The following is a 23,513-nucleotide window of genomic DNA, read 5'->3' as shown; positions in this document are numbered from 1 at the left end:
TCAGATTCTGAGAAAGTTGAGCTAGAGTGGAATTCAGGTGCCAGTGCTGCTGTGAAAAAAATGTCTTCTGCCTTCCAAATTGACTTTTCAGACTACCCAAAAACTTTAGAGAAGCATGCTAATGAACTACTGGATCAGAAAGTGGCTCATACAGATATGACACTGCGACATATTGTGTCACAATTTATCGTGGTATGTTTCAACCTACAGTAGATATTACAGATTGACCACATAGCCCTGGTGAATTCCTGCCTCCCCCATGCAAGCCAAAATGGGAACTACTTGTAAAAGCATTCATCAGATTGAACGAGATGTATATCTCCAACTTTGATCGAGCCAGTCACTTTGTCAGATGCGAAAGGCTCAGTATACGGATGGTTACAAGGGCTTTCAGATGAGTTACTGGAAAGTCTTAAAACTTATTATTTACTTCAAAAAACTTGTCTCCTCATTGCAGGCAACCAACACCTGGCTGCAAAAGGCATCAAAAGATGTCCCCTATGCCCAGACTCTGCAAGACAAACTAAGTGGTCTGCAGGAACTGAATATTCAGAACATTAACCTGCCTGTTATCACCATTCCTGAAGAACTTTTCCTGAAAAGGTATGGAGAGAAATTAGGACGGTCACACAGGAAACTGAAAATAGATATTTGGTCATATTTTTTGAGTTATTTAATCTTACTTTGTTTTATAAAACAGTTTGGAATTGCTCTAAACATTAGCATAAAAGTGGAATCAAAACAAAGAATGTTAAGACCACAGAGATGAAATTATATAGAGGAAATGATGCATGTCTTTAATACAGATTTGGCTTTACAACAGTCATTCCTGCATTATCTGAATATATCCTGAAGTTTTGTCTTGTATAGTAATGAGAACTAAACAAAAATACAGTGTTCAACAATCTTTACTCCAAGCTACAGAACTGATGCAGCCAGGTTTCCCATAGATTTTTGTCTTGTGTCCCTACAGACCTTTTGTCTTTGGTCATAACCCTAATATCTTTACTTTTTCCTGTGCAGTCCTATTGGACAGTTTTTCTCATTCCCTTGCATATACTGGTTGACCTCTGCCAATATAGTACTCTGACCCCTTCCCATGTCTGACTCCATCTGTCACTTGCTCAGAGGCAACACATGCCATGGTTGTGCACATATAGACTGGATGCTTGCACTAGTTTGGGCCACCTAATGGAGAGTTTGACAGAACTTGCATGAATTTAAAACCTTGAGGGTTTTACCCTTCTGCCAATTTTGATAGAAATCATCTAATATGTTTAAAATTTCTAAGAAGTAAGGTTTGAAAAACAAAAAGAGAGACTGGAAGGAAGATAAATATATTTATTCTTTTCTAGGAAATTAGATGGTAAATCAGCCAGAGTAGTTCTAGACTTTAAAATACTGATGCACCTGCCAGAATTTGCTCTCACTACAGTTTCTAGCGCATACTGTTCTTGCTATTTAGTGTTCATACCACATTGCTGCCCTGCCTTTGCACAAGAATTTAAGAAACAGTGTTTCTTGGAAGTATCTTCAGAATACACTCACAGCTACCACTGTGATAAATAGAAACATGTCTGTAGTTTTCCCATGAGCTAGGGAAATATTGATGGCTGAAATGAACGTAAAGGACAACAGAAGTTAGTGTAATATTGGATTACAAAAACAGATGGAGAACAGGCTTGCATTTTATCTCTCTTAGCACTGTTTTTCCATTTACACTGTGGTAACTGTAGGCTAATGACACATATCTCTATTGCTTCCATTGTGTTCCTAAGCTAAGTATAAGCAAGGAAAAAACTGGTTTTTCTCCTATGTTCTTTTCGGCAAAGCACATAATAATAATAATAATAATAGGAATTTCTACTTCTCTGTCATGTTGATTTCTTAACCCTTTGATGGAAAGGAACAAATTTCAAGAATGTTTCATTAATTTCCATTTTAGGATGTGCTGTAAGTGTAAAAAAAGAAGATTTTGTAATATAAAAGACAAGTTAGGCAAACAAGAAAAGCATCTTTGCCAGCTTATTGTTCATGCACAACTTAAGGCTGAATTTCCTCCTGTTTTGCCTTTTCGCAATCACGGTTTTTCCCCACAAGCTTCAGCTGATAATGCATTTTTGCAGTCCTAGCTTCTGGTGAAATGGTTAGATTTTTATTTATTTTTATTCAGAATAAAATACATGAGGAATATTTGGATGAATCTTTTGAAACGCTTATCATCAGTAGGGTATATTCTTTATAATTTGGGTTCTTTTCTTAGAACTTCTAATGCTAACAAGAATTTTCATGGATTTCTATAAGAATGCATCACTGTTTTTTTAAGAAGAATATAATCACCTTTTTCTGATACTCAGCATGCTGCATTGCACAAGTATGGCAGTGTTTTTGGAGGAATTTTTTCCTACATGACAGCTATTTTCATTCAAATTCCTTCATTTTGAGGATCATTTTCATGCCAATACATCTTTTCATTCATGTTCATAAAGCAGAGTTGGATTCTCAGAATAGAAAATCAAATGCAAGATTCATAACAGTTGTGTGTTTAGCCCCTTGAATGGCACTCTCCACCTGTGAGCTAAAATTAGTTAAGCTCTGAACAAAGAATCAGGAACCTGTGAACTCTAATGCAAGGTCTTACAGAAAGAATGTGTTTCTGGACTACTTGACCTATGAGTCTCACTGATTATGAAATAAGGGGAAAAAACACTGACAGAATTCATTGATATCAAAGGTGCTTTCACTAAATTCTGATACATGAGTACTTAAAAAATGCTTATAATAATAGATGATCATTACGTTTCATTACATTTCTCTCTAAACCTAAAGTCAGGACATTGGTATAAGAATGTAAGCAAGCGCAGTATCATAGGAATAATAGGAATTGTGGAAATTTCTGTATATGCTTCATGGGCTTACAGTTTCTAATAGAGTCTTTTTTTTTTTTTTCTAGTGAAGGACGGATCAGATACAGCTTAAATAAAAACAGTTTTATAATTAATATCCCATTGCCATTTGGTGGAAGATCATCCCATGACATAAAGGTGCCACAGACTGTTAAAACACCTCCTCTGGTAGTGGAGTCAATGGGAATAAGTGTGGCATCTCAGGAGTACAGAATCCCAACATTTACTGTTCCAGAATCCTATCCACTTCATGTGCCTTTACTTGGTGCTTTAGAGGTCTCTGCTAATGTGTACAGCAACTATTACAACTGGACAGCATCTTACACTTTGGCTAATAGCACCACAGAGAAAACATCCAGAATAAGAACTAATTATGCCACAAACGCTGATTCAGTTTTTGAGCTACTTTCCTACAGTGTGAAAGGTAAGAATGTGTGCTAATACTGCAAAGTTGGCAAAAATATTTTAATTATTTTATTTTCCATGTATCAGGTACAGCACACTCATTTTCATGTTGCTTATTTAAAGAAAGGTGTTGTATAATCTCAAATCATATATGTATATATAAAATCATTTATATATGTCCATATCCTGCCAAAACTACATAGCAGTTATCCCGGACTCAGGCTGAATAGGTCTTAAGACTGGTGTTTTTAAGTTAGTTCCCCTAAAATTGCAGTTTGAGATCTCAAATTGCTAAAGGACAAGCTAACTTCAGTCTTTCTAAAAACTCTGTACCATAATGAAGCATGATAAAGAAAACATTAAAACCCAGGAATGTTAAATACGGGTTATTTTTGAGAGTAAATCTCCTTACTTTAAATAATGATATAACTTTGTGTTGCTTTACAGAACTATATCTAGTAGTGTAGAGATTTAATTTATTCATAGTTCGAAACTTTTGACCCAAATATAAAAATAATAACAATTTTCACAGAAATATTCATGATTTACCAAAACATTTTCGCCTTTAAAGCAAAATGGTATAATAGCAGTAATTGCAATTCAAGCAGTAACATTGGCATCAAAGTCTTAAAGACAAAAAGGTATAAATTACACCATTACTTTTGTCTTCTTTTTCCTATTTTAGGTTCTGGAGAAGCATCATATAATAGAAACGGATTCACCTGTGCATATGAAAATCACCTGAAGCACAGACTTTTAACATCAGTTTTTAAGGTGGCCAGGACAAAGAGTTATGAACCTAGTCCAGCTTCAAACTACACCATATCACTTATGGCATCCAGTACTCTGGGTCCTCAGCTCTCCTTTTCCAGTGATATGGTTTCTGAAAAGACAAATAACGTGAATATCAATAATGTCAAGATGGAAGGGCAGCTGGAAGTGGCTTCTGTCTTTGCAAGAAGTATTTATACTCTGTCCAGCTCATACAATGAAAAGAGACGAATTTTAGAAGGAAAATCAAATCTGAAGTTGGATTCTTCTTACCTTCAGGCTACCAATCAGATATCTGGCAGATACAGTGATGATTTAGTTTCCATTACTTCAGTTTCTGATGTACAAAGTGGACTATTAAAAAACACAGCTTCACTGAAGTATGAAAACAGCCAGCTAAAAATTACATCTGAAACAAATGGGAGGTATCGATATATTGCAGGTGTCAATAAGCTTGAATTGATTTTGTCAAAGAAGATGGCAGCACTTCGATCTGAGTACCAAGCCACATACAAGCAAACCCAGTGTTATGCATTATTTGCAGGTTCTCTCAATTCCCAGGATCTTGTTTTCAACACTGATATCTCTATAACTGATCAAAGGAATCGAGCTGCGCATAAGTCATCACTCAATGTAAATCAGTACGGTCTAGCCAGCAGTGCAACCACAAGTGTGCAGTTTAGTCCATTGACCGTGCAGAGTGAAATGAATGCCAAACTTGACACTGCTGGAGGCTCCATGTCGCTGTCCTCTTCTGGGCGCTATGGTAAAAACAATGCAAAATTCAATCTAGGTGGAAGAGTGAGCCTAACGGAAATAACGCTGGGTAGTGAGTATCAGAGTACAGTTCTGGGTATGGACAACAAACATGTTCTAAACTTCAGAGTTAATAAAGAAGGACTGAAGTTTTCAAATAATTTGCAAGGATCATTCAAAGAGATTAAGTTGGAGTACACAAATGACTTGAATATTCCTGGCTTATCCTTAACATTTGCTTCGAAGTTAGACAACAGCTTCACCTTTGACAAGTTCCACAAGCATGTTTTTGACCTACAACTGCAGCCAAGCTCACTTGCGGCTAAACTGAGCAATAATATTAAATATACTAAAACAGAGGTTTCCAACAAAGCAGAACTGCTTCTGGAGCCTCTGAAGCTGAACTTGGGTGGCAATGTCAGAGGAGCCTATGGAGCAGATGAAATAAGGCATGCCTACACCATTACATATGCTGATCTAGCTGCAAACTTTAAAACAGATACAGTTGCAAATGTTCAAGGTGCAGCAGTGAGTCACAGAGTTAATCTGAATGTGGCAGGACTTGCTTCCTCGGTGACTATTGACACAAACTGTGATTCCAAATCTCTCCGTTTCAGCAATGCTGTGCGTTCCACTATGGCCCCATTTGCTATCTCTGCTGACATACGTACCAATGGCAATGGAAAGCTAATTGCCATGGGTGAGCACACAGGAGACCTCTACAGCAAATTCCTTTTTAAAGCAGAGCCTCTTGCTTTCACTTTTTCCCATGATTACAGAGGATCTACCAGTCATAGCTTGAGGTCTAGAGAAAGATACACTACCCTGCTTGATAACAAAGTTCATATGCTTTTTACTCCATCAGAGCAGTCAAGTGCTTGGAAATTGAAAAGTCAGCTAAACAATAATGTGTATTCACAAGATCTCAGTGCTTACAACGATGCAGAAAAGATCGGTGTGGAACTTAGTGGGAGAGCTTTAGCAGATCTCTCTGTAATGGATACGTCAGTCATACTACCATTTGCATCTGAAGAAGTTAATTTAATTGATGCATTGGGCTTCAGGGACAGTGTGTCACAACCTCAAGAATTCAGCATCTCTGGTTCAGTGAAGTATGACAAAAATACAGATATGCATGTCATTAACCTACCATTCTTAGAACATTTGCCAATTTACTTTGAACAAGTCAGGGGCACCATTCTATCCACACTGCAGGCCATACAAAGTTACCTGAAGAACATTGACATAGAACAACATATGAGAAAATACAAAGCAACTTTGGATAAACTCCCACAGCACATTAATGATTACATGGACAAATTAGATATGAAAGGCAGAGTTAGCAGCATGAAAAACAATTTGGTTGCTTTCACAAAGGACTACAGAATAACATATGATGATCTCCAAATTATGCTGGACAAAGCTATGGCCAATCTGCAAGAAATACTGTCTCAGCTGCAGGTCTATCTGATACAAATTGAGCAATACATCAAAGATCATTATGGGCAGTATGATATTAAAGCACTTATTGCACAGCTTCTTGATCAAATGGCTGAAATACTGACAGATCTAGATAACAAATATAATATAAGAATGACTGTAGTTGACACTATTCAAAAATTCCAATTTTTTTTTCACCAATATCATCCTAGCAAAACTGGAAGCAGCACTTTGGCTTGGATTAAAAATGTAGATGATGAATATAGGATTACTGCCAGAATACAGGAAAACCTAGAACAAGTCAAGATTCAGATTCAGAATATTGATGTCAGACGCATTGCAGAAAATTTGAAACAGCAGATTAAAACCTTCAATGCTAAAGAAGTTTTAGAAAAATTGAAGCTTTCATTACCAATTGAAAAAATTAATGAAGTTCTTGAACAAATCAAAGACTTTATTCTAAATTGGATGGAGGAGTATGAAGTGTCTGAAAAGATCAGCGCTTTTCGAGATTGTATGCACAAGCTGGTTGTCAAATATGAAATTGATAAGCAGATGTATTTTTTAATGGACAGAACGGTAGAACTGCTTAACCAGGGCAGAATAAAAGAAACTGTCTATAAACTGACTGTTTACCTGCAAAATATTGATGTGAAGTCATGCTTTGATAAAATTGTTGCTTTTATTGATGATGCTGTCAAGAAAGTGCAAACCTTTGATTATGAAATGATGATAAAGGAAGTCAACAAGTTCCTTGATGTGATTATTAAAAAGCTCAAGTCTTTCGACTATAACCAGTTTGTTGATGACACAAATAACAAAATCCAAGAAGTAACCCAGAAAATAAATGAGGAACTCAGAAATCTTGAGCTTCCACAGAAAGCAGAAGCTGTGAAACAGTATATGAGAGATTTTAGAGCTGTGATTTCAAAATATGTGGAACAACTACGGGACACCAAGCTTGCTGCAATAATTAACTGGTTCAAGGAGCTCATAAACTCAACAACATTTGCTAACCTGAAAGCCAAGGTAAATGAACATCTGGAAGACCTGCGAGAGAGGATTTCTGAAATGGATATTTCCCAGGAATTCCACTGGTATCTTCAGCAGATAAGCCAATTGTACAATTCCATTGTCATATACATTTCTGACCAGTGGAACATAGCTTTTAAGAAAATCGTTGCTTTGTCTGAACAGTATAATCTAAAAAATTGGGCTGAAAATTTAAACCAGTTTGTTGAAACAGGATTTAAAGTCCCTGAAATCAGAGCACTTATAGTCACTATACCTGCCTTTGAGGTTAGTCTCCGAAGTCTTCGGGAAGCAACATTTCTAACACCAGACTTCTTTGTTCCACTGACTGATCTGCATATCCCCTCCTATGAGATAAATATTAAGAGACTAAAGGACATGGAAATCCCAGTGAAATTTACTACCCCAGAATTTACAGTTCTAAATACCTTTAAAGTTCCTTCCTGGACAATTGACTTGAATGAGATTAAATTCCAGATTGTGAGAACAATAGACAAACTCATGTCTGGTGAATTTCAGTTGCCAGCAATTGATTTGTATTTTAAAGATCTGAAGATGAGAGATATGCCTTTTTCCGACATTTCTTTCCCAGAAATACAAATGCCTTCATTTCAAATACCAGAATTATTGGTTCCAAAACTAAATCTAAATGAGCTCAAGATTCCTAACATGAAGATACCAGAGTTCCAGCTTCCACGAATCCCACATACTGTGACTGTCCCTACATTTGGCAAATTGTCTGGTGCTTTCAGAGTCACCTCTCCATTCTTTACACTGTCTGCACAAGCTGAGGTTCATAATACTACAACATCCACAAACAGTCCAGAATTTGTGACCTCCCTTTCAGCTCAAACAACGTCCAAATCAGACTTCCTAGTTTTTAGTGTTATTGCAGATTCACGTCTCTTAGCCCCTGAGATGAAGCAGCTGAACCTTAAAAATTCCATGAAGGTCAACCACAGGTTCCTTAAAGTTGATCACACCAATGAAGTAGTATTTTTAGGGACTTCTGTAGAAGGTGAAGCTGAAACTAGAGCAAACTTATATACAACGAAAAATTCAATAGAACTACAGAATAATTTAATGGTCAAGCTGCAAAGAAAAATTTGGATCCAGAGTGGAACAGCATATTCCCACAGACTGAATATTCCACAAGCTGATTTCTCCAGCCAGGCTGATTTGGTCAATAATATGACAACAGAGGTAGAAGCAGGACACATAGCTTTTACCTCCACTGGTAAAGGAAACTGGAAATTGGCTTCTCCTAATTTTTCAGATGAAGGCACTCATGAATCTCATACCACTTTCAGGGTTGAGGGCCCCATTATTACATTTTCTGCCAATAACAGAATAAATGATAAGTACCTGAAAGTCAACCAAGCTATGAGATATGAATATGGTTTCCTAAATTATGCAACACTTCAGATTCAGTCTGAAATTGAGTCACAGCGTGTGGGGCGTAGCATTCTGAATGTAAAAGGTGCAGGACAGCTTGGAGGAATGAAAGTAGAATTAACAGGCTCTCATAATGCTCGGCTCAATGGACAGATTACTGGAACTGTAAATAATGAGTTTCTCTTCTTGGCACAGCCTTTTGAAATTCGTCTATTAACAAACAATGATGGAAATGTGAAAATCAGCTTCCCAATGAAACTGACTGGGAAAATTGACTTCCTGAATAACTATGGTTTTGCACTCAGTTCCTCTGTTCAGCAGGTCAACTGGCAAGCTATTGGCAGGTTCAATCAGTACAGATATTCCCATAATATGTCTGCTGGCAACAATGATGACAGAATTGAAGCTCATGTTGAAATGAATGGAGATGCCAATCTGGACTTCCTAAATATTCCTCTAACCATTCCTCAGCTTCAGGTTCCCTACACTGGAATCAAAACTCCTCAGCTAAAAGATTATTCACTGTGGGAACAGATAGGCCTGAAGGATTTATTGAAGACAACAAGACAATCCTTTGATTTAAATTTGAGTGCTCGGTATGAGAAAAACAAAGACAGGCATGTAATCCCACTTCCTTTAGCAACAGTGCATGAAGCACTTAATAAATACATCATTTTCTTCAACAAGTATTTTGAGAGAGGAAGAAACACCGCTTTAGATTTTCTCACAAAGTCATATAATGAAGCCAAAACAAAATTTGACAAATACAAAATAGAGACTTCACTGAACAAATTGCCACGAACCTTCAGGATCCCAGGATACACCATTCCAATTGTGAATATTGAGGTTTCGTCTTTTACTGCTGAGATGCCAGCCTTTGGTTACATGCTCCCAAAAGAAATAAGTACAACAGGATTCACAGTCCCATTTATTGGCTTTTCAGTGCCATCTTACACCCTAGTCTTACCTTCTCTGGAGCTTCCAGTCCTTCATGTCCCACAGGATCTACGCACTCTAAAGCTTCCTAGATTCAGAATCAACAGCCCATCAAACTACATCTTAATTCCTGCCATGGGAAACATTACTTATGACTTCTCATTTAAATCCAGTGTGATCTCTTTAACTGCAAATGCCGGGCTATTCAATCAGTCAGATATTGCTGGGCAACTCAGTGTCTCATCTTCTTCTGTCATTGATGCACTGCAATTTAAGCTGGATGGTTCAACAAGTTTGACAAGAAAAAGGGGGCTGAAGCTTGCCACAGCATTGTCCCTGAGTAATAACAAATTTCTAGGAGGAAATCATGACAGCACTGTTAGTCTCACAAAGAGGAACATGGAAACTTCAGTGGAAACAAACGCAGAGATCAACACACCAGTTTTAAAAATTAATTTCAGCCAAGAACTTTCTGGAAATACTAAATCTAAACCCACTCTTTCCTCAGGATTAAAATTAATGTATGATTTTAATACTCCTAAATATGGTACTAGCGCTAAGGGAGGAATTGCTCACAAATTTGCTTTAGAGAGCCTTACATCTTACATATCAGTAGAAACTTCTACAAATGGGGATATTGATGGAGTATTTTACACTGGAAATGCATTTTCTGGACATCTAGACCATGAGGCAAACACCTATCTGAATGCTAATGGAGCTCGCTCATCTCTCAAGCTTGAGGCGCACTCCAAAGCAGATGGACTCTGGAACAATGAAATGAAAGAAATACTTGCAGTTGAAGCATCTACCCGTCGTGTTTATGCAGTCTGGGAGCACAATGGGAAGAACTACGCACGATATATGCCTCTTTTCACAACAACGGGGGCTCAGAGATGCAAAGCAACCTTAGAGCTGGCTCCTTGGGGTGTATCAGGAGATCTTCAGATTCAAGCCAATCAGCCAAATTCCTTCCTGGACACAGCCTCAGTTAATCAAGTTGTCACAGTGAAAATCAGTACTGCAAACCAGAAAGTTGGCTGGAAGGGTGAAGGCCAAATTCAGTCATTATCTCTTAGTCATGACATGCAGTTATCAAATGAAAAATCAAAGGCAAAGTTTGATATTTCTGGATCTTTGGAAGCATACATGGACTTCCTCAAAAACATAAAGTGCCCCATTTCAGAGAAGAGCTTATGGGATATCTTGAAATTGGATGTCACTACCAGCGCTGACAGAAAACAGTACTTAAATGGTTCAGCATCCCTTGTGTACACAAAGAGTGATGATGGTTACTTTTTCCCTATACCTGTGAATAAGCTGACTGATGGCTTCACTTTCAGTATTCCAGAGTTACACCTAAAGGCTCCAAGCCCTGTTCTCAGCACTCCAGAGTTCAGAGTTCCTTTCACCACTCTCCAGGTCCCAGCACAAACCATTGACTTGCGCAACATAAAAGTTCCACAGACTCTAAACACAATGCCATTTGATGTCAACTTACCCACACTGCCAAAACTAAGATTCCCCAAAGTGGATGTAGGAACCAATTATATTACATTAGAAGAATATAAAATACCGTATCTTGAAGTGACAGTACCTGAATACCAAATAACTGTGTCTCAATTCACTCTTCCAAAGAGTATTTCTCTTGGCAGTTTCCATGTAGATCTGGATGAAGTAGCTAATAAGATAGCAGATTTTGATCTGCCTACCATTACAATTCCTGAACAGAAAATTGAGATACCCCCTCTCAAATTATCTTTGCCTGCTGGAATATACATCCCATCGTTTGGTGCCTTGACTGGATCTTTCAAAGTTTCTTCCCCTTTGTACAATGTTACTTGGAGAACAGACTTGACAAACAAAAAGGACTCTTTCGAACAGTCCATTGACTCTACCTGCAGCTCAACATTGCAGTTCCTGGAATATGACTTGAATGGTAAGGCATTAAAATTCAATATGCCACAAATTTGGGGGTAATACTTTATACTGTCTTTTTTCAGATTTTTTTTTCAGTGACTTTTTATGTGAAGTTTTTGCTGTCTATTTAGAATTGACATTAGACTATACTTTTATCAGTAGCAGAATGTTTTCATGAATTGTTATCAGAGTCTCAGTCAGCCACCCTGAAGGCTAGTAGCTAGATATATGAATAATTAATATCATACTGTGAAAAAAAATGGGAAAGATCTCTTTTTTTGTGTAGCAGTTTCTTACTTTAAATTGTGAACAACATAACATTTTTCCATTACTTACATGCAAAGGAGAGAAGGCAGGCTGACTTTTTATCTGATAAAGAAATACTTATGTTTTTCCTTAGGCAATGAGCATGTTTGGTTTCAGAAATTATTTAAACTCAGAAAACTCTGGAGTCCCAAATAGCACTGAGTTCTAAACTTCATAATAATACTAAAAATATGCATCAGAATAAATTTCTAAACTCTCAAGAAATTAGAATCCCCATTTATGATCTGCATGAAGACAAAATGTTCTATCCATGTTGCTCTAAATATAGAGAAGAATTGAATTTTAAAATGCTCTGGTTGATCAAATATTTTCAAATCTTTTTATTTGGGGCATTATGGGCATTCAGTTTCTTGATGCATAATTTTACATCTCACTGAAACACCCCACAACTGCCTAAGATACAATTGCATTGTTTGCTGGTAAGTTCTTGAAATACACACATTTGAAATCTTTTTCACAGTGGTTTCAAACTACAAATATGAAGAAGGCGTGTTTGTTATGAAGACAACTGGCAGCTTTTCACATCGTGATATGAGTGCAAACTACAAGGAAGATCTTACTGTTTCAGGAATCAGGTAAAGATTTGCTCTAATAATATAATGTTTAATGGACAAAATTGCCAATGAGCTATTGTTGCTTTGCTCCCTAATGCCCCAGAGTGCTTTGCTGTAGTTAATAAGAACCTGTATATCTACCATGTCATTATTGGCTGTGCATTTTTCCCTCTTGAGATAGCTGGAAAGCTGTTCCCTCTCAGCATTTCTAGAACAACTTTTCTCAGCAGCCCCATTTGAGAAAACTGCTGAGATATAAACACAGTATTTTATAATCAGAGCAGTTCTAGATCTGACCATCAACATAGCTGGGGTTATTTTTCACTGAATCCCTCTGTCACCACAAGCCGTCAAAGAATAATTTTTATTTAGAAGTACCAGTATTAGGAATTACAGGCTTGGCCTTTTAACTGCCTGTTTTGATCTGCAAGCGTTGTGTAGATATATCGAAGGGACAGAGTCTGTGAAGTCAAGTACAAATGCAGATAAAAAGTACTTCCTCTAGTTGTGTTGGTTTAAAGAAACACAACTTGTACAGGACTGTAGAAAGCTGATAGCGGTACAGCTAAAGGTTTTGTTTGGCTGCCCTAATTTAATGAAAAATCTCAACAGAGCTCAATAGAGTTTTATCTAAACCAGGAAGATTGGAGTGATGTGGAGTTCTAAATATGTTAGGCTAAGAAATATGGATAGTAAACCCCTACATTTTCTTTTGATGACAAAGCCATTGTTTACATGATTAGAATAGATGGTATAGTATTTAGACATACTGCACTGGGTTTTTTGCTTTGTGCGTTTCTTCATAGCTGTGTATTCATTGTTGTTGCAGCATCACAGACAACACTGCATCACTAGACATCATCAGCCCAACTTTCACAGATGTTCATATGCATTATGAAAAGACTGACAGCAAGTCATCTGTCTCTGTATCTTCACCCTCTGCTGGGACCTTGGGCTATGTCATTGATATGGGCCATGACATTCTCACTGCAAAAATTTACTACCGAACTCGGGTAAGCTTGATATGAGCAAAAGAAAGTAAAAAGGTTGGGTGTGGCCAGGGGAAAAGTTCCCTTTGAAAGTTTGTATATGTTTATGTTGAGACATAAATTAACCACTCTTTCTCCAAAGAAAAAGTATATTATAAGTAATCAAAGTTTTCGTTTCCTACATTGGCCTTTCCAAAAGTAAAAGTAGCATCTGTCTGAGGAGGCTGTTTCAGCTCCTCCACACAGTTAATTTTACCCTCTTCTATGATCAAGAAGACACACCCATTGAAAGTGAAGAATGTACAAAGCCATTTTTAGATAAGCCACCCATTAGCTTTAATGTATACCCATCAGGCTACTTATAATTGCTACAAAAGTGGCCATTATAGGAATCAGGCCACTGGAAGAAGTCAGACCGTCTACAGACTGTCTTTTTTAATCCATCAGTATATTACAATACATTCTGAGAATTAAAAACCTTACTAGATTTACCAACAAAACATTCTGGTTTTTTGGCATACTACAACAATGTCAAACTTAAAATCTTACCTTCCACAATGAAATACTAATTTAGGAATCCCAAGCAACTCATAAATCACTCTTATGAGTGAATTATCACTGAAAAATGGAAAATTTGTTTCTGTAAATAGATTCTCATTTGAGGATCTTTAATTACTCTGGGTTACTAAATTGTCTCATTGATTTAAATTATTACAAAACTGAATTCTGTAGTATTTTCATATGAAGAAAATGCTTTTTGAATTAACTTTAAATTATTTCAAGAATGAGTAGAAGGCAGTAAACAAAAAAATTGTAATGTGTTTGTCCTAATATATAATAAAATTAAAAATAGAAAATGAGGATGCTGAAATACAAAGGCTCAAAGGTGGGTGCCAGGAGGGTGGTGCCAGACTCTTTACGGTGGTGCTCAGTGACAGGATGAGGAGCAAGGGCCATAAACTAAAACACAAAAAGATTCACTTCAACATGAGGAAGAACTTTTTACATTGAGGGTGGCAGAGCACTGGAACAGGCTGCCCAGGAAGGCTGTGGAATCTCCCTCTATGGAGACATTCAAAACCTGCCTGGATGTGTTCCTGTGTAACCTGCTCTAGGTGGTCCTGTCTTGGCAGGGGTGTTGGACTAGATGATCTCCAGAGGTGTCTTCCAACCCTAATGATTCTGTGATTCTGTGAAATATACCCACAAACAATTTTGGATTTATTTCACGTACAAGCTACCTTTTTCTTATCTTTTTCTGTATTTTCAGTTTGCTCCTCAGAAGGACATTGACATATTGAAAAGTGAGATATCCTCCAACAAACATGGCCTAATTCAAATGAAATTCAATTGGAAAGAGGATGCTGCCAAAGACTTGCTCTTGGGTCTAAAAGAAAAAGTACCTAAAGTGACAAATGCAGTCTATAGGTATGTTAATCGGTATCATAAGGAGCACATGGGACTGGAAATTAGTGCTGCCACCTTAAAGATGAAGAATATCATGCAGAATAATGCTGACAAAGCATACACATTTGCTGTAAAACAAATAGATCAAATAGATGCTCAGCTTCGCACAGCTGCCAATGAGGCCTCTGGCAAATATCAGGAGATGAAGGTCAAAGCTAAACAGCTGTATCAAAAAGCAGCAGATCAAGCTGAACAGTTTGACTATCAAAGAATAAAAACAAAGCTTTCGGATGCTACAATTGACATAATAGAAGAGTATCACAAGAGAATAAAACACCTAATTGACTCAGCCATTGAATTTCTGAAGACCACAAAATTCCAGGTCCTTGGGCTGACTGAAAAGTACACTGGTGAAGAAATATACCTTATGACTACAGAGAAGGTAGCAAAAACCACTGATTTATGCCTTTCAAAACTTCAGGAGTACTTTGATGCCTTGATTGCAGCTATCAATGAGCTGGAAGTTAGAGTTCCTGCTTCTGAAACAATTCTGAGAGGTCGTAATGTACTTGATCAAATTAAAGAAATGCTGAAACAGTTGCAGAAAAAAATCAGGCAGACATTTGCTACTCTCCAGGAAGCTGACTTTGCAGGAAGGCTTAAGCAACTGAAACAAATAGTGCAAGAAGTTTTTCAAAAGGTAGAAGAAATGGTGAGAAGCTTGCAATCCAAAAATTTTGAAGACATCAAAGTCCAAACACAACAGCTGTACAAAGATGTAATGGCTTCAGAGTATGCACAGAAACTGAGATATTTGGCAGAAGATGTTAAAAAATACATTTCTCAGTTTAAAGATTTTAGCCAGAAGACATTCCAGGACCTTTCAGAAAAGCTGCACCAGCTGCTCCTTTATGTAAAGGCTTTGCGGGAGGAATATTTTGATCCAACGACACTTGGATGGTCAGTGAAATACTATGAAGTGGAAGACAAGGTACTAAGATGGCTGAAGAATCTAATAGATACACTAGTGGATTGGCACAACAAGTATGTCGGAGATCTTGCTGACTCAGTTACACACCTGACAGACCAAGTTGGAGAACTGGTGGAAAAGTACAGCCAGGAATATTATGACCTTATAACTGATGTTGGGGAAAAAGGAAGACAGAAGGTCATGGAGCTATCATCTGCTGCTCAGGAAAATATCCGATATTGGTCTGCAGCTGCTAAGAGGAAAATCAATGAATATAACAAGCAATTCAAAGGAAAACTCCAGGAGATCTATGAGCAGCTTAGTCATTCCCAAGAAAAGCTAGTCAATGAGGCCAAAATGTTAATTGATCTAACTCTAGAGAATTACTCTGCATTCCTGCAGTATATCTCACAGCTTCTTCGTTGGTTTGAGCAAATAGCAGCTGAGAGCATAAAGCCGTATATAGCCGTTGGTCAAGGAGAGCTTAGGATAGGTGCCCAAGCCATTTGACTGGCAGTCAATTTACAAAATGCCCCCAGAAAAGCAGAGGCACTCAGAAAAAAAGTGGAACTAACATGCACACTGATTCAGCAAGGCATTGAGCAGGGCTCCAGGAAATGGGAAGAAATGCAAAGATTCATTGATGAACAACTTGCGACTGAGCAACTGAGTCTTCAGCAGACTATGGAAAATATACAGCATCACATGAAGACCTGAATGGATTCCAGAAGGGGAGAAGTAGTAAGTTTGCACCACAATGTATTTAAAAAGAATAGCAATTAGCGTACTGGAGCTTCAGTTAGATACTGTTTGAATATGAATTTGTAAATGAAAAGTGAATAATCTACACTAGGTTATTTTAATAAGCTTAATAAGCAAATAAATGAGTTCTTTATTACATTTTTGTGTTATTCATTGCAGCTGCTTTTACTTGGACCACAGGGCTTAATCCAACAATTGTCAAGGTCAATGGGAAGTCTTTGCTTCAATTTCACTGTATGTTGGATCAAGCCAATAATGTGCAATACATATTGTAAATAGTCACAAAAGCTATGGAATACATAGAATAAAAAGGTTTTAAGAGAAAGGTCACATTCACAAGCCAGTTGAAGAACAACCTAGAAACATATCTATTTCCCAGCATAAATACCTTCATAGATAATTTTGGGAGAAAAGGAAGAGGAAAAAAAGATACACAAAGCCATGAAGATAAAAATTAATGAACTATGGAAATAACATCAAAAAGTGAAAAAGAACATAGAAATATAAACATATATAGAAATCTGACTCCTGGAAAACTGCAGATAATAATGTCAATGTTCTGTTAAGAAAAATGAATTTATGCATGTATCTGTTTTCGGAGAACAATGCCAAGAATTTTAGATGGGTTTTCTTTCTACTGGCTAATTTATAATACAGGAATACAGGGTTTTCTTACCTGTTTTCACATCAAATTGTCTAACTTCTAGTTATTGTGAGTTTAGTTAACTGTCAAAGTTTCACTGACATGACTGTATATGATGGGAGACAAAAAGTTTTCTCTCAGCCTCCTCGGCTGAAACTTAGGCCTCATTCAAATGAATTCTCAATTTAAAGATGAATTTAAATAATGTTAAAGCATTCACTCAGAAAATAGGACTGCTTTTGAGTGGAAAATGTGTCGACCTGTTATGGTTTATTTTCAGTTTTTGGAATACTACACAGACAGTCCTTGAAAAAGACATGCTCAGGCTGAAATAATGTTACCTCTTTGAGAATAAACTCTTTAACAAACAACACTAGAAATTTTGTGTATATGTCTTTTTATTCAATCAGTTCACTCTGTAATATGGTTGTTGATTGTTCATTAATGGAAAAACAGAGAGTCTGGTTTTATCCCATGGAACGACTGGCTACGTACATGAAGCAATGGAGCACCAGCTTACAAATACCCAAATAAGTCTGGTGGCAGCAGATATCTATTTACAACACAGAGCAATACCATATAAAGATGGTAGCTCAGGTCCTGGAGATGGGAAATTCCAGTGCCTGTGTTGAGTTTATGCAGCAATAACACTCCCATCTCTACAGCTGTTCCACACCAACATAGCCAGATCTCAGAGCAAGTTGGGCTATAGAATTTCAATATCCCTATTGCCAGTTAATATTATTACCTAAGTAAGTCTGCCAGTAATGATTTTTATCAGATGAGCTACATTAACCCCAAAATCAGAACCCGACAAGCACAGTAGTATACACAAACCTGTCTAGCTGTCAGCAGAGTGGGCATCTCTCAGAAAGTAAAGTAAATCCCTTTTCTCTTTAAAGCTTTCATTCACCACAAATACATCAATAATTCTCAGATAAAGAGATGGAGTAGTCCGCTATGAACTGTAAAATAAGGAGTTTTCATTGTGAATAGAATTAATCTGCATATGTCACCCTGTCCAGGAGAACCAGAGGTATAAAAATCCCTGTTTACTTGTCCTACTGAGTATCCCAGTAAATAAAGATGTTGGCTGCAGAGCCCTTTTACCTTTTACAGTTTCATTAACAAGGAAACTGAAGCCTATGGGTCATCTGATCTTTATTTGATGTCAGATTGCACAACTCATTTCCCCGAATTTCACAAATGTTTAAGCACAACCAGATTTTCAGACACTGTTTGATTCTTGCTTCCCTTCATCATGACAAATAGCCCTGTGAAACAAAGGATAATAGAAGAAAATACAACAGTTCTGGGAGAAAAGAGATTTAAAGTTTTATTTTCTTTTGTTTTCCCCCTCGTGGCTATTTATTTCTGTCCATCAACCATCATTCTTGGGAGGGTTATAAATTCTAAAAAAGGATTTAGTTATAAGGAATGGGTTAACTGAATAATAAATATGCCAAATAGCATAAATACTGGCTCTCTTTGGCAAGAGTGAAGCTTCCCAAGAGCAAATACAATAGTTTGCACACTAAACTGTGGTTAGAGGTTAGAGGAGATTTCCAAGTCTCATAGCAGCATTGCAGCCAATTGGATTAAAGCTCTCAATCCTGTAATCGATGTGACAGCCATCTTGCAGTCATCCCACAGTTGGTTATGGGAGGGACTGGAAGCAGAACATTGCTCTCAAAAATAAGATCTTGCTGGAACTTAGCTGCTGTTAAATCCCTGCACCAGAGAGGCCATCTGAAGCACCACTTTGAAACTCTGGCAGTCTGACACAGGAAGGGGTTGTGTATGTTTACATGTGTGTATAGGTATGTACCACAAGCATATGCAACCAGGTGTAACTTTAATTTCCATAACTTTTCCTGGTGTTTGTTGTTTTCTTTTTATTTCAGGTTCTAGAAAATTTTAACCTTATTTTCCACATAATATGTTACAGAAATATATACAAAACCACAATTATCCAAATTTTGCTGGAATTCACTCCACTTCTGAAATATTTGCAATATTTGAAATATTTTTAGTTCTACTTTGGCCTCTTTTCTCAGTCTAGTTCATAGCTAGGCACGTTTGGCAGGTTAATAAATGGTTAGAATGGTGGTGCCATAGTCAGGGGTTTGGCAATTTAGAACATGGGGCTCCATTTGGGAGGCCAGATCTACTGGAGGCTGGTGGAGCTGGTCTGACAAAGAAGGAGAAGAGCTGTTTTGGTAGGAGGCTTGCCAGGCTGGTCAAGAAAGCTTTAAACTAGATGTGTTGGGGGAGGGGAGCATTGATCCATCCCAACATTCCTGGTCAGTTGCCAGCACCTGTAATAAGTGCTTGGAGCGATGTAGAGATGTTCCAGCTGCCCCAGCCATTGAGTCGGCTGCATTTGGAGCTCAGCTAAGGTGCCTCTATACAAACGCCCGTAGTATGGGGAACAAGCAAGAGGAATTAGAGATGTGTGCAAGGCCACGGGAATATGATGTCATTGGTATCACAGAAACATGGTGGGATGGCTCCTATGACTGCAGTGTCGGAATGGAAGGTTACAGGCTGTTTAGAAAAGACAGGACAGGCAGACGGGGAGGGGGTGTTGCTAGCTATGTCAGTGATAGGCTAGAGAGTATGGAACTCTGTCTGGGGACAGGTGATGAGGTAACAGAGTGTTTGTGGGTCAGGATCAAAGGGAAAACAGCAATGGGGACATTACGGTGGGGATCTGTTACAGGCCGCCTGATCAAGAGGACTCTGTGGATATAGCGCTCTACAGACAGATAGGAGCAGACTCACGCTCGCAGGCCCTGGTCCTCATGGGGGACTTCAACCATCCTGACATCTGTTGGAGGGATGGTACGCCCGGCACAAGCAATCCAGAAGGTTCCTCGATTGTGTGGAAGACAACTTCCTCTTTCAAACAATAGAGGAGCCGACGAGGAGAGGTGCCATGCTGGACCTTGTGCTCACCAACAGGGAGGGACTGGTTGGAAATGTGAGGCTCCAGGGCAGCCTTGGCTCTAGTGATCACGAGATGGTTGAATTTGAGATCCTCAGGACAGTGAGAAGAGCATGCAGCAAGCTCACTGCCCTGGACTTCAAGAAAGCAGACTTTGGCCTCTTCAGGAACCTCCTTAGTAAGGTTTCATGGGATATAGTCCTAGAGGGCAGGGGGGCCCAAGACTGCTGGTTGATATTCAAGGATCACCTGCTACGTGCTCAAGAGTGTTGCATCCCGACTAGAAGAAAGCGCAGCAGGAGGGCCAGGAGACCTCCATGGATGGACAAGGAGCTGCTGAGGAAACTTAGAGGGAAGAAAGAAGCGTATAGAAGGTGGAAGCGAGGACAGGCCGCCTGGGAAGAATATAGGAGCATTGCCTGAGAAGCTAGGGACCAGGTTAGGAAAGCTAAGGCCCAGCTAGAATTAAGTTTGGCAAGGGACGTAAAAGATAACAGGAAAGGATTCTATAGATATGTAGCAAATAAAAGACAGACCTGGGACAAGGTGGGCCCTCTCCAGAAGCTATCAGGAGAACTGGCTACCACGGATTTGGAGAAGGCTGAGGTTCTTAATGACTTCTTTGCCTCAGTCTTCACCAGCAAATGCTCTGACCACACCACGAAAGTCTTGGAAAGCAAATGCAGGGACTGAGAGAATGAAGACCTTAGGCCCATTGTAGGAGAGGATCAGGTTCAAGACCATCTTAAGAACCTGAACGTGCACAAGTCCATGGGACCTGATGAAATCCATCCGCGGGTCCTGAAGGAGCTGGCGAATGAAGTTGCTAAACCACTGTCCATCATATTCGAAAAATCCTGGCAGTCAGGTGAAGTTCCGGATGACTGGAAGAAGGGTAATATAACCCGCATTTTCAAGAAGGGGAAGGTGGAAGACCCGGGGAAACACAGACCAGTCAGTCTCACCTCTGTGCCTGGCAAAATCTTGGAACAGTTTCTCCCGGAAAACATGCTAAGGCACATGAAAAACAACGAGGTGGTTGGTGACAGCCAACATGGCTTCAGTAATGGGAAATCCTGCCTGACCAATTTGGTGGCCTTCTATGATGGAGCCACGGAACTGATGGACAGGAGCAGAGCAGTTGATGTCATCGACCTGGACTTGTGCAAAGCGTTCGACACTGTCCCGCATGACATCCTTGTCTCTAAATTGGAGAGACATCAATTTGATAGATGGACCACTCGGTGGATAAAAAACTGGCTCGATTGCAGCACGCAAAGAGTTGTGGTAAATGGCTCGATGTCCAGTTGGAAAACAGTAACGAGTGGTGTCCCTCAGGGATCGGTGTTGGGACCGGTCCTGTTCAACATCTTTGTCGGCGACATGGACAGTGGGATTGAGTGCGCCCTCAGCAAGTTTGACAATGACACCAAGCTGTGTGGTTCGGTTGATACGCTGGAGGGAAGGGATGCCATCCAGAGGGACCTTGACACGCTTGTGAGGTGGGCTGATGCCAACCTTATGAAGTTTAACCAAGCCAAGTGTAAGGTCCTACACCTGGGTCGGGGCAATCCCAGGCACTGCTACAGGTTGGGCAGAGAAGAGATTCAGAGCAGCCCTGCAGAAAAGGACTTGGGGGTGTTGGTTGACGAAAAACTTAACATGAGCTGGCAGTGTGCGCTTGCAGCCCAGAAAGCCAACCGTATCCTGGGCTGCATCAAAAGAAGCGTGACCAGCAGGTCAAAGGAGGTGATCCTGCCCCTCTACTCCGCTCTTGTGAGACCTCACTTGGAGTACTGCATACAGTTCTGGTGTCATCAACATAAAAAGGACATGGAGCTGTTGGAGCGAGTCCAGAGGAGGGCCACGAGGATGATAAGAGGGCTGGAACACCTCCCGTATGAAGACAGGCTGAGAGAGTTGGGGCTGTTCAGCCTGGAGAAGAGAAGGCTGCGTGGAGACCTCATAGCAGCCTTCCAGTATCTGAAGGGGGTCTACAAGGATGCTGGGGAGGGACTCTTCATTAGGGACTGTAGTGGTAGGACAAGAGGTAATGGGTTCAAACTTAAACAGGGGAAGTTTAGATTAGACATAAGGAAGAAGTTCTTTACAGTGAGGGTGGTGAAGCACCGGATTGGGTTGCCCGGGGAGGTTGTGGATGCTCCATCCCTGGCGGTGTTCAAGGCCAGGTTGGACAGAGCCTTGGACCACATGGTTTAGGGCAAGGTGTCCCTGCCCATGGCAGGGGGTTGGAACTAGATGATCTTAAGGTCCTTTCCAACCCTTACGATTCTATGATTCTATATAATAAGAAATACTATATTTTAGTAAACTGAACCATGTGGGAGATAACAGGAGATCAGCAACTATCTGGGGCTCAGTGACACTGTTTCTTTTCTTCTTTCATTTTTTTTCTATAGTCTTCATCATTTGAATTCTCATAAATACCAGAGGGGCTTTTCTTTATAATTTACAGCAAGTATCAGACATAGAGCAGAACTGGTTGTAAAAGTTTAATCAAGTGAAACATTTTAACAAGAAATTCAGAGAACAATATGCCCTGCTCTAACTAAGTGATTGTAGAAATAACATTGACAAGAAACGTGTGTGTTCCTAAATGAAAAACTTTTGCAGACATAAGACAGCAAAAATGTTCCAGAATTTTAGATTATGCAACTAACTAGAGCTGATTTTTTACTAAGTGATTTAAAAGTACAGGTATTACTTGCTGCATATACAGAGATTCTACACACACATCCACATCCACACACACCATACAGTGCATCATTCACCTCTGCATCTAAATTATGTTACTGATACTTTTAGAGCAACTGTCATTATGGCCTTACTGATGGCTTACAAAGTTTATATTGAAACATTTAGCTGTTCCATAAGTGACACCAAATTTTGTACAACTCTTCTGTTGGCAGATTTATTGCTCAGGTGGGAAACCAGAATTTATTGAAGGCCATACGGACATACAGAATTGCTTTTATTCCATTTCAGTACAGCCAAATCCTGGCCCAAATGAAACCGATGGCAAAATGTCTATTGGCCTCAGCAGGAGTAGGCTTTGGCCAGTTAGGTCTATAACTTGAGAAGCACTTTGGGATCCTGTTGGACAAAGGCTATATTATTATCTATAAAAATCTACACAAAAATATCTTTGAAAAACCATGCAGACAGGAAAATTAATCACTAACAAATTCAACACAGGCCAGAATGAAGGTTGCTTGCACAACACTAACCAGAGTCCCTTTACATATTTTTACCCAGTTTTACCTCGTATCACAGAGAAAGTCTGCCAGGGCCAAGAATCCTGGGTTCTGGTCCAATGCCTTAAACATGGAAAGACC

General features: G+C 39.0%; 1 protein-coding gene across 1 annotated transcript in view; it reads left to right on the top strand.

Annotated features, from left to right (window-relative positions):
- APOB (apolipoprotein B) overlaps positions 1-17,583 on the top strand; it is a 37,513-nt gene extending 19,930 nt beyond the window's left edge. Inside the window, 9 exon segments of the mRNA XM_030490002.1 lie at positions 5-192; positions 458-603; positions 2,954-3,330; positions 3,997-11,577; positions 12,346-12,460; positions 13,269-13,452; positions 14,699-16,296; positions 16,298-16,338; positions 16,341-17,583. Of these exon segments, the coding sequence (XP_030345862.1) occupies positions 5-192; positions 458-603; positions 2,954-3,330; positions 3,997-11,577; positions 12,346-12,460; positions 13,269-13,452; positions 14,699-16,296; positions 16,298-16,338; positions 16,341-16,522 (10,412 nt within the window). The 3' untranslated portion in view covers positions 16,523-17,583.
- The last annotated feature ends 5,930 nt before the right edge of the window (positions 17,584-23,513 follow it).

Source organism: Strigops habroptila, chromosome 6, assembly GCF_004027225.2.
Source record: "Strigops habroptila isolate Jane chromosome 6, bStrHab1.2.pri, whole genome shotgun sequence".
Classification (NCBI taxonomy): Eukaryota; Metazoa; Chordata; class Aves; order Psittaciformes; family Psittacidae; genus Strigops; species Strigops habroptila.
This window is presented reverse-complemented; position numbering and strand designations above follow the sequence as displayed.